This window comes from Pyrus communis, chromosome 5, assembly GCF_041283825.1.
Source record: "Pyrus communis isolate YQ-2024b chromosome 5, ASM4128382v1, whole genome shotgun sequence".
Classification (NCBI taxonomy): domain Eukaryota; kingdom Viridiplantae; phylum Streptophyta; class Magnoliopsida; order Rosales; family Rosaceae; genus Pyrus; species Pyrus communis.
In genome coordinates, this window is record NC_142569.1 from 29,925,153 (window position 1) to 29,937,005 (window position 11,853).

The 11,853-nt window shown below is 36.8% G+C and overlaps 2 protein-coding genes across 3 annotated transcripts; one reads left to right on the forward strand and one right to left on the reverse strand.

Annotated features, from left to right (window-relative positions):
• The first annotated feature begins 842 nt into the window (after positions 1–842).
• On the forward strand, positions 843–3,362 carry LOC137725778 (uncharacterized). The gene is made up of 3 exons (XM_068464563.2): positions 843–1,005; positions 1,175–1,240; positions 3,055–3,362. The coding sequence occupies exons 1-3, from the start codon at positions 958–960 to the stop codon at positions 3,100–3,102; spliced, it is 162 nt and encodes a 53-aa protein (XP_068320664.1). The 5' UTR covers positions 843–957; the 3' UTR covers positions 3,103–3,362.
• A 1,059-nt stretch (positions 3,363–4,421) lies between these two features.
• Positions 4,422–8,378, reverse strand: LOC137726297 (putative ribosome-binding factor A, chloroplastic). Of its 2 annotated transcripts, XR_015963072.1 has the most exons (4): positions 7,789–8,378; positions 6,343–6,516; positions 5,128–5,340; positions 4,422–4,697 (listed from the first exon to the last, which is right to left on the reverse strand). XR_015963072.1 is itself a non-coding variant. In XM_088694882.1 (3 exons), exons 1-3 carry the CDS (start codon positions 8,128–8,130, stop codon positions 5,194–5,196), a joined length of 663 nt encoding a protein of 220 aa, XP_088551008.1. In that variant the 5' UTR covers positions 8,131–8,378; the 3' UTR covers positions 4,942–5,193. The 2 variants fall into 2 exon arrangements, 1 of the variants encoding a protein (XP_088551008.1); XM_088694882.1 differs by lacking the exon at positions 4,422–4,697 and having other exon boundaries at positions 4,942–5,340.
• Positions 8,379–11,853: the final 3,475 nt, after the last annotated feature.

Sequence of the window (11,853 nt, forward strand, 5' to 3'; positions counted from 1 at the left end):
TGATAATTGAAACGTAAAGCGTCTAGATAATTACTAACTTGAGTTTTCTTTGCAAACAAAGTATGTGATAGAATGCCATACAACTTCAGTCTTAGATCACCTATTGTTGCAAATGAATGTACCAGGCTAAAGCATTGTAGGGTTCTTACTACTATGTTTTTGTCATCCAGTTCTTAATGTAATTTCGGTAGAGAGATTCCGAGAAAATAAGAAATATGTGAAACACTCTAAAGAGAGATGAGTTTCACCGTATCAAAATTGCACACATAAAATATGAAAAATGAATAAAGAAATTAGCCTGTAACTCACGCCTAGTGCCATGTGATTAATGGAAGCCCATGCAGAATGGCTAGTTGCTTGTTAAAGATTAGAGAAGCGTATGGATGACGAAGCGGAGAGATAAGGTTTCAATATTAAAGGAGGGGAATGGAAATAATGGATAGATCTTGAAGAATGAAGTAGGAAAGGGAAATATGCAATGATTATTTCGCTATATAAGTGAAAAGTATTATATTTGGCTCATATAGATAACGATCAGGTTTTATGTTCGCCTCATATAGATAAGGATCGCGCATTATATTTGTATTGAATTTTATATCTTAAGTCGATAGGAAAATAAAACAAGTGAATGAACTTACAAATACTGGGTTAAACTTGTTAAGTAAACTCCATTCCTAAAATAAAACAACGAGGAAGTGTTTCATTGGTTGACTCCACAAATAATGGGCCCAACCATCTGTAACGGGTGGATGGACGATCAAGATTTGAACCCGGGAAAATCAGGTAGAAAGCCCGAACGAGGCAGGTAATCCAGGTCCGCAATTGCTCGATATATAAAGCAGTGGAAGTCTGGAGGAATAGGGCTCGGTGCTTTGTGAATTGGGAGGTTTTACAGATTTTCCTTCTCGTTCGCTTCGTCTAATTGCTGAACAGTCAGTCTCCTCTCCAGCAACAAAAATGGCGCCGCCTCCTGGACCATATTCTGGAACCAGCACCCTCGCCTTGGTATTAATTCCTCTGGAATTTTCTCTTGTTTTTTTGTCTTTTCGTTCCGGATCTAATTAATTTTTTATTTGATTTTATATTTTGGGAAAAAGATGAGAAGTTTGTGGATTTTGGACCAATTTCGTAATTGTTAATCTAATTGGTGATTTGGGGTTTTCGGGATTTGCAGGTGGCTCGTGTTTCCGCATTCTCCTTTGGACTCGTATACGGAAGCGTTAAGCTCAAGTATCTCAAGGTACTTCCTTTCCTTGGTTTTTTTAAAAAATAATAATAATTTGACCCTTTTTTTTTTAATTTTTATGAGTTAATATTGTGTTTGTGATTAAAATTGCGTATTGGGTTTGTTTTAATTTTTGTAGATTGTAATGTGTAATGTGGATTTTAATCGATGTTGGTCAACCCGATTGTGTAGACTACTTTTTGTATTCATAATATGGTTTCATTTTCTTATGAAGAGTTTGTGTATTTTCTTTGTTTTAATGGAAGAGTATAAGCACCATTTGAAGAACTGATATAGTAGACATCCACCTTTTGTTAGCATGTGTGAAAGTAGCAAAGTTTATGTGGAATACCTTACAATTTGAGCACATTACGGTTATGTGATAGTGTCAGAACTTTAGAAATAAAGCTAGGCTACGTTATAAATTTTGTCCATTAATTTATCACTGTGCAAGGAATGAACTCTTCTTCACCTCCAATCCAAGTATGCTCAAGCTGTGAAATTGATGTGTAAGGGTGTTTTAGAGCAATGGTTATTGGCTATGCTTGTAAAAAGCCCGAGTCTTTAGAGCAATGGTTAAGCATAATAATGCAGCCCACTATGTTAAGATGAAAGGGTTCAATTGGAAGTATGTGTAAGAAAGAAACAAATGCAGGTTATGCAGGGAAAGTTCTAGAAGTAAACTTAAAAGAGTTCGACTTCAGTTTTGTTTCTAGCATCAGTTCATCCATTTGAAATAAATAAAAGCAATTCTAAAGTCTTAAATGCATATGAAGTCTTTTAAGTGGAACCGAATTATTCAAAAGGAAACCAAGCTGCTGTAAACAGTTTAGTGGGTTCTACTTTGAGTGAGTTGCATTTTGAGATTGGTTGCAAGGACTTCTCACTTCATGACCACTTCTAGGTTGAGCTGTTAAATCTTAACTCAAGCTGCATGCAACCAATCCAATGTCTTCACTGTAGCTTCTTAGTGGTTTAACAGTCAACCCACAAACACAACTTACACAAACTCACTATTGAAACTCAAGTCTTCAATACAAGGTCTGGTTTGACAGAAAAATTAGTCACTGCAAATGTGAACGTAGTAGCATATGTTTTATAGAAACAATTACAAGTGTGAAGGGAAAAAGAAAAATGACGAGGCTGCATATGGAGTTTTGTGAAGAAGAAAAAAAAGGGAGGGATTTAGGAAAAATATTTGTTAACCATTTGTCAACGTGTTGATAAAATTGTCATATAAATAAGCACAATTTCCAAAACAATGCTTGAGTAAAATGTGAGAGAGAAATAACCCTTTGTGAATTGGTGGATTTTAAGGTAATAATTAATTGCCTGAAATTAGGGGCAAACCTGAGATTTACCTTCAAATGTGAAAGGAAGTCTAACAGCAGTGTCCTAGAAAGGAAGTAGGGTTGCTCCAATTTGCCGAAACTGGAAATGGAGAATGAAAGAAGTCAAAGGGTTAACATTTTTAACCACCCATCAATTTACCATTGTATACTTTGCTCTAATCATGCCCAATCAAAACTTCACGACAACTTAATATGTGTGTATATGTTATCATTGTCAAATTATAAGGACACGGGTCTAGTGTTTGACTAATTAGGGATAACTAATGGAATGGGAATGTAACCTGATTAGGGATAACTAGTGTTTGTCAAGCTGTTCAACCCAATGTTGATGCTAGCATATAATGCAATGTCGAATTATTTGTTTGATGTTGTTTGAGTTGTGCAAGTCTTGTGCCTGTTTGTTGGATTGCTTGCACCATGTCATTTTATTTGTGCACAAGTGCTTATTTCTGTTTTTTTTGTTTTCTCCCTGCCAAGGCAAAGGCTAAATCTGAACAAAAGGCTGCGGCAAAGGCTCATCACTGAAGGAGATGTGTTCTACCAGAAGTTGTGAATGAAGAATGAGTTGGTTTTCAGATATAAATAATACGTAAGGGTGGACTGTACCAATATTTCGCTTAAAGCTTTTGTGGATCATGAAATCTTTGCTTAAAGCTCCAGGTTTTTTTTTTGAACTGAGAATTATGAATTCGGTACTTAGGATGCTTAGATTTCCTCTTCATAGCGATGATTTTGAGGGTAATGTTCCCTTGATTAATAAGATGCTTATCTTTTTCAGTCTTCAATTTTGCTATTCGGTAATGTTCCCTTGATTAATATGATGCTTTATCTTCTTCAATTTTGCATTGCATGCCTTAGTGTAGATGCAAAACCTGTAGATTTTGGGCTCGTTTGATATGTTGGATTGGATCGGAATTAGCAAGTCCTTAATTTCAAGGCATATTGAAGGTAGAAGCGAATAAATTTTCATTTGAAAGGGGCTTGGAAGTGGATTAGACATGAAGAAAACTCATACCATTCTGGAAAGGATTGGAATGGATAAGTTTATGAGTAATCCATCTTTTACCCTCTTTCAATCCAATCTTACCAAACACGCCCTTTGAGAGCATTGGCAAATGTCAAGTTAGAATTTGTAAGGCTTGTGCAGTATTTGCCTATAGGCTATTTTGATATTTGAATAGAATAGTGATACCACGTGGCGTTGGCGGTGTTTTGGGTAGTCAAGAATTTACTGCACAAGCGATATGGGGAGGGTGGAATTTAACTAACCTTTTATGGTTGAAGGAAATGAGGAAACATTTGAGGCAGCAGCTTAGAAAGCAAAAACAAGCTTCTTCCTTTTGTTTCTCTACGCCTCTTATAAGTTCTCTCTCGTTTTCAAGGATTCATTTCCAAAAGTTATGCAATGATTCCATCTTTCTATCACTAGAAGCCTTGTATCAAGTGGAAGTAGAGCACCATACCTGAGGGTGGTTTATGGTCCTAACGCGCGGCTGACGTGAAATAGTGGTGAAGAACTTTGCTTGTAAGGGAACGCCAAGGTGCAAGAGCAACAGCACGACGGGAAAAAACAAACCTAAACCAAACTTGAACAAGTTGAAACTCTAACATCATCAATTTATAAGATGGTGGAGACACATTTATCCTCGATGTCGTGCTACGCATCCACTCAAATTATAACGCACTGAGTTCAGAATTTACGTTAGCGATTGCAAATGTGCTTAAATTTGTGCAAATTTGTAACACCTTGTCATCACGAGACGTGGTGGTGTGGCTATCATCAGTAAGTAACTAGTAGGTGGTATCGGTAGGTAAGCGACCCTAGTGGAACAGAAACAGTAGAATGTCACAAAGGCAGACAGGTTTATAAGAGAATTCCATACGCATCATGTGGATTGTCAATTTCGTGAACTATCTAGCACTATAAATACCATAATTTCTGCTTCTGGATTCAGATAACCAAAACAAAAAGCAAATCACAAGCATTCCTGTAGAAACGAACAAAAATATTATAGGTAATTTTACAAGTCATGACATGGTCGAAGCTCGTGATTCAGATGATGGGGCTCCAGCTGTGGAGTTTTTCTGTCTAGGTTAGCGTTGTGACTTATGGCGCTCGCCTGCATCACAGAAGATAAACAATATACTATAACACTTATTTCGAGCGTAATAAAGTAAATGAAACGTGTGTACTATTGCACCATTACAAGCAGTCCCAACCCCCAAACAAACCCCTCCGGAGGGAGGTGTTCAGAGATCAAACCCCCTGAAAACATGTTCAGAGATCAATATTGCACCATTACTAATCTTTCCTAAAGTAGATCCCAACAACCACGCAATGATTGCACCTAAATAGACCAAGCATTACGAAACTAAATTGCAGGTCATCGGCTTCATTTAAATTATGTCTGCCACCGATTTCAGTGACTTGAAAAGAAACAATTAAAACGTAAATTTCTGTAAATTCTACATCAATACAAGGCAGTGTTAACTCTGATTATAATCCATATAACCCGCTGCAACTAAGAAAGTCAAGAAAATGAAACAGACCTGTGGAAAAGCAAAAGCCATGCCTCAATCCAAGATAGCATTATGCTCAGAAACTAGGGGGAGTAACTACTTTATGTATATAATGTCTTCATCAGGGTCATCACCCTCCCAATCTCCGTCATCCTCAGGTGCCTCGGATGGTTCCAATTGTTCGTCATCTTGAATTTCTGAATCTTTCTTTTCATTCTTTATCTTATCTAATATAGCAATCACCTGAAATGGTTCACCATTCACGTATTGTATTAGCATATATTGACACCCCCTTAAAAGCAATTTTACAAGCACACAAGTCCAGCCTAGATAACCAAATAAACAGAAAACCGAATGCAGTCGTTGGCAGTTGTCCAAATAGATTATCTTGCGCGACAAAACTTTTGCAATTCATGGATGCATAAGCAACCTAGAGGGAACTCAACCTTTTTTCTTTTGATTTTTAATTTGCTAATCACTCAAAGAAACCATACAAGTTGATTATTTATGAGACAACTAGTACAGTGCTGCATATTTTACTTTCCCTAGTTTTGACAAGAGTATTATTAATACTCTTTCACAGGTGCTCGTTTTACATGACACAATCCACATAACCTGCTAAGAGAAAAGTTCATGATAGGTTGAAACAGCACATATAACCATATAACCTGAAATTGATCCAGAAAATAGAATAATCCTAATCGACATAGATTAGTTCAGTTTACTATATCACAAACAACAATATAGACAAAAACATGGATGATGTAACATCAAACTAGTGTATTACTGACTTTCATTCATATTGTGTGGGACTTAAAATTCATTATGGTAAACAGATTGCATCATAAGGGATGACACAACCAGTTTGAATTTATCGATTATTGTGTGGGATCAATTGTCAGTTATGTGGATCAACCAGAAACACAAACTGGCCATAATCATTCTAAATGGGTTGGTCAATATTTGGCCTTAATCCATTATGCTCGACCAAAGTCTGGTAACTTCATGTTCAGTTCAACTGGCATTCACAGATTATGTCACGAAATACTCCTGCTTCAATTCCAAAGCAGAATACCATGATTAACAAGCCTAGTCAACCTGTATATGCAATCATACTTGGCTATACTTTTGACCAACATAAATAAGAACCTCAATTAATGCAAGAGGAGCCAATTGTGTTGCTTTCCTTGGTTATAGATATGTAGATAATCATATCCAATGAAAATAGTATAGTGTTAATCTTACCCTGCTTCCTCTCTCTAGAGACTCATCTTCTATGAAGCGTATCTCAGGAGTTAACCGCAGCTTCATACGCCTTCCTAATTGACCTCGGACATATTTGGCTTTTGACTTTAGCCCAGCAAGGGCAACCTCTTTCCCTCTTTCATCGCCAAAAATAGAAACATAGACTTTAACCACCTGTAGTGAAATAAACAAACTATAGTTAACTAGAACTCCAAAACCATAGATTTTCGTCACATGATGAAGATTACCATCTTTGCTGAAGCATTGAAGGTAGGTACTATTTGAAACGACCGAAAATATTGGTAAAGAAGGTTTCCTTAGTATCATTAAAATGGGAAATCAACAGGAACTGTTAACATGCTTCAGAATTCTCCCTAAGAAGGAAAGGTCAAACAAGATAGCAAGTACTTGAACAATGAAGGTATACGACCAAAGTCGGGCATCCTTTTAAAGTATACAAAAGTTTTGAACCTTAGACGTATCAAACAACTTTCCCACCTCATAACTATTTTAGCCAAGGCCTAAAGAAAGATACAAATAGCAAAGCGCAAGTTTGTTATATATAATGTCACATATAAGTGTGATTACAATGTACATAAGCTACTACAGGAGCTTGCCAAGTCGATAATCGAGGGAATCACATGGGAAAAAGAGAACCGAGAAGTACTAAGGAAATAAAAGGATGTTACTAACTGAGGTCCACACAAGGGAGTTTATCTTGACAGTTTCAGGAGCTTGTAGCCTTGTGCTACAAATATTCCACATTTGAAAGAGAATAAGCTGGAACTTACGCAACAGTTAGAAACACAACCACTATAAGGTGATAACTTTTTAATTGCACAATGTCAAAGAAATTGATAATACAACTTAGAACATAACTGAAAAATGATATAACATGGCATTAAAAGGTATTTGGAATGCGTTGGAGACAAACGGGCGCAAATCGGGGGGCTTGTAACTATCAAGAACAACATGAAAGTAACCACATTTCAGGAGCTTGGCAGCAATGTAAAGTTTGGAACATGTTCTTCCCTCCAATGCTATCTTCCTAACTTACCCTAATCAGTTCAACAGAAACGGGTACAAAACCCGGGGCTTGTAACTTTCCATATGAACATGAAAGCGAAAAATAAAAGCAATTCTATGTAACGCAATATAGGGGCATCTATTGCCATTTCAAAGGAAGAACAAAAACAGCACGAAAACACTTAAGCACAAACTTAAAGCTACTAAAATTGTTTCCCGTTCCATAAAACACCATCACACAAATTAAAGGTATACAATTTCAATCTAAGACAGCCTTAAACAACCCGAATCGTCTCCGATGCCTCACCATTTTCCTAAAAGACCATCACAGCGATGAAAAGCTATACAATTTCAACCTAAGACAGCCAAATTTCAGAATCAAAACAACAAAGAAGCGTACATGTGCAAGTAACTATGTACCTGCAAGTCGGTGGAGACTTCAACATCGCTTATGGTGGTTAGCGAAGAGAGGTAACGGTCAGCACCCAAAGAAACCTCAGGAAGAATAGCGTACTGCAAGACCTTATCAGTTAAGAGCATGTCAGAAAGCTCCCTCCTTATCTGCTTAGCCACCATTGCTACTCTGCGCGGGTTCGCCATGCACCTGATGGTGTTGGGCCGCCAACGGAGCAGAACCGCATGATCTATTGGGGGAAAGGAGGCCGTTGATTTCTGGGTCCGAATTTGAAAGCTTGATGATGATGATGGGAGGTGGGAAAGGAAGGGGGTGAATGGTGGGTGGTGGAGGACCAAGTTTGGCATTGCTGATTGCTGTATTCTATCCCAGCTCGCTCTTCTCTTCTCCTCTTTGATTTTATTTTGTTGTTTGTGTCCTGAATTCTTACTTTCAAGAATTTGCTTTGTGTCGAGAGCGAGGGAATGCAAAGTCGCAGGAGGCAAGAACAAGAGGAGGATATTGTTTTGTTTTGTTTTTGTTTTTGTTTTTTTTGTTTTTTTTTCTCAAGAGGAACACTGAGGAAGATAATTTGCGGGACAAAATCTATTGTTTTAACGGTGAACATCGGAACTTGGTATTAACCATCCGAATTGTTATTTTTTTTACATTCGTGATATGAGCATATTTATGCGATTTTATTATCCTATTTTCTTACATTTACTTAGTTTATATTTATTAGAGTGTTTTAAGTCATTTTCATATGTTTGTAGATCCAAATAGCAAAAGTGGCAAAAAAAGGCAATTTGGAGCATTTTTGGGCTTGGAATGGAAAGCACATGTGTCGAGCAAGTTGAAAGGACGTTTTTGAAAATCAAAAAGGGCTAGGAGTGTGCTTAACATCTGGAAGAATTAATTCAAGACATTGAAGATAAGGAATCAGCTAAAAGGAAGGAACATTATCCAAACTTTATCCAAACTAACCTTATCTTATCCTATCATAATCTTATCCTACCTTAATTCTAGCTGCAAGGGGAATCAATTTCACATTAAATCACCTAAATATCTGGTTCTAGAAGCCCTATCCCCTGCCCTAGATTTGTGACGCATATCTTATCCCTTGTCCTTCTAGAAACCTGTCACAATACCCCTTTCTAGAAGCCTTAGATTGGTGCCGCACCACCCTAACCTTTTTCCCCCTACAACTTTGCCGTGCCCTATCCTTGTCCTCCAAGGATTGGTGCCGTGAACCCTAACCCTATATATACACATTTTATACCACACACAACAGAGCTTTAGAGAGAAAATCAGAAAAATAACTTTGTGCCGCAACTTTGCAAGGAAGGAAGGAGAGAAGGAGTTTTGTGCCGTGACCTGCCATCCAAGGCCATTGGATTGTTGGAGCGTTTCTGGGTTTATTCTATCCTTAGTTTTAGTTCAATGGTTGAATTAGATTGGTTTTGTTTAATTGCAAACATTTGGAACTAATTTCGTTTTAGTTAGAGGTGAATTCAAAGCCATAAACATATATGTGATATGAATTGATTTCCTCTAGTTATTGTTTCGAAAAACGTGAATGTGATTTACTTATCTGTTTGATTGATAATTTATTCTTATATGTTGATTAAGGGTGCACACTTAGTTTGCATGCATGAATCTGATACTAAAATATAAGGGAATTTCACCTAATAGTTATGAATTTATATTTATAAGTAGTGGAAATCACTAGTCATGATTGTGTTAAGTAAATCCATGGCAGGAGTATCATGCAATTCATAGTTATGAATGCCTTGTCAATGCTTATGATTTTCATAGAACTTAATGATCTTTGATATGTATCTCTATCATGATGTTCATATAGGGAATTTGATAAGAATAATTTGATTGCGTCGCTGAGTCCAATTCAATGAAATTAGGAAAATCTGAGAGTTAATTTGTGTAGTTCACAATTAATTTGGGGTATTGTTATTCATGGTTTATAGGAATAATAACTGGAAATCGATTTGTATGCATATGTGTCATGTGTGGAGAATAACCCTCTAGCTAGCCTTGCTAGCCTTTCACCCTTTAATTCACCCAATTTCGTGCAACCTTTAGTTTGTTTCTGCAACCTACTTAGTTTTAGTTAAAATTTGTCAAAACAACCCCCATTTAGTATTCTGAGTCTTTTTAGTTAATTTTCGTCTAAACTACTTTCTAGTTCCTGTTTTGAGTCAATTTAACTTAGTTTTGTGTTATTTGAGTCAGTTTAGTTTGTTTTGAGTTAGTTTAAGTTTAGTTTTCTGTTTTTTTAGTCTAGTTTAGTGATTTAGAGTTTAATTAGTGTAGATTAGCATCCCTCCTAATCCCCGGCCTAGAATGATCCTCACTTTCACATACTACAAGTATCAAAAAGAGGGTTCAATTTGTGTGTTAGTTTACATCACATCAATTCGTTAAAAGATTATATTTTTTTAAAATAAAATTCGATGAGAATAATAAAACGTAATTGACAATCAACGGTTAAATATAAATAAGGGTTTACGATTATAGATTTCGAAGTTGAGCCTTGAACGAAAGTTGTGAAGTTTGCCACTACGAGCGATTGTATATTTTTTTTTTTACATTTTTCACACTTCTACATTTATTATTATGAACTTTTATTAATTTTTCACTCAAACAAAAAAATTATTCATGAGGGTTTGGAGGGTTTTAAAAATCCAAAAGACAATGCAACCATTGTCTAAACGTAGAGAATCAATCACGAGCGTTTTTATATCCTTTCATATTTTTTAATTTATACATTCATTGACACATCCCGATCTGGAATGTCCACTAGGAACCTGAATCGAGCCGTGCTGGCCGACACTTAGAAGGTGACGAAGCCATAACTGCGATAATGTATAAAATGTGAATAAATTAAAATTTAAAAGTGGTTAAGTACACGAGTGCGCGGTAAGCGGGTATGGACCCAATTCACGCGTGATATAGAGCATAAGTATAGTACAGTAAGGTAAGATAATTATTATACCATCATAAGAAGACATTTGTACTGAAAAGTGTCACGAATCCTCGTCGATACGGAACTCTACTGCTAGAACTTGGAGGGGTACAAAAATAGAAAAATGTGAGTGAGTGAAACAAAACTTTTCAAACCAATTTCAATTACTAAAGGCAATAGCCCCTCACCGTAACATCTGTATATTTCCCAGAAAATAGAATACATATCTATCTCAATCCCATACACAGCATAACAAAGTCCACATGAATATCATGCCATACATCTCAATAAACATATATATTTCATCAACATGTTAGCCGAAGTCACCTCACGTGGCCTGTACGGCTGAATCAATATCTCATCAATCAATGCTAGCATATAAGTCGGAGTCACCTATAGTGACTTGTACGACTTATCCATATTTCATCACGTATCTCATCAATCATTACTGGCATATAAGTTGGAGTCACCTATAGTGACCTGTACAACTTAATTCATATCTCATCAATCATTGTTAGCATATAAATTGGAGTCACCTATAATGACATGTACGACTTAATTCAGAGTTAATCCATACAGCCGAAGTCACCTAACGTGACCTGTACGGCTGAATCCATATCTCAACAAATATTCCTGCACACGAGTCGGAACCACCTAAAGTGGTCTGTACAACAAGCTGGGTGTAAATAAGTACGCTCAAGTGCTACGATCACGTGAAGGCTGTGCGATGAATCGGCAGTCTCCTATGAGTCGAAACCACCTAATGTGGTGTGTACGATAGGCTGGCACCAAACTTGGATCCAAAGTGAGTGTGCGCTGTCGGAGGTGAACGATCATGTGAAGGTTGTGCCCTAGCCCGGGGCGGGAGCACTAACACCGGGGTACAGGTTTATGAGCTCTAATATATCTCAACACAATCATACTTACTACCATCACTATCATCAACATATACTCACTTGGAGCTTACCTGGCGTCCGCCGCGTCATTTAGCACTTCAAAGCATTCACAATAATTAGGTTCAGGTAATATACATATGAATATGCCATGATGCAATCTAAACTCAAACATTTGATAATATTCCCAAAATATATAATACGACGTAAAAATGTAC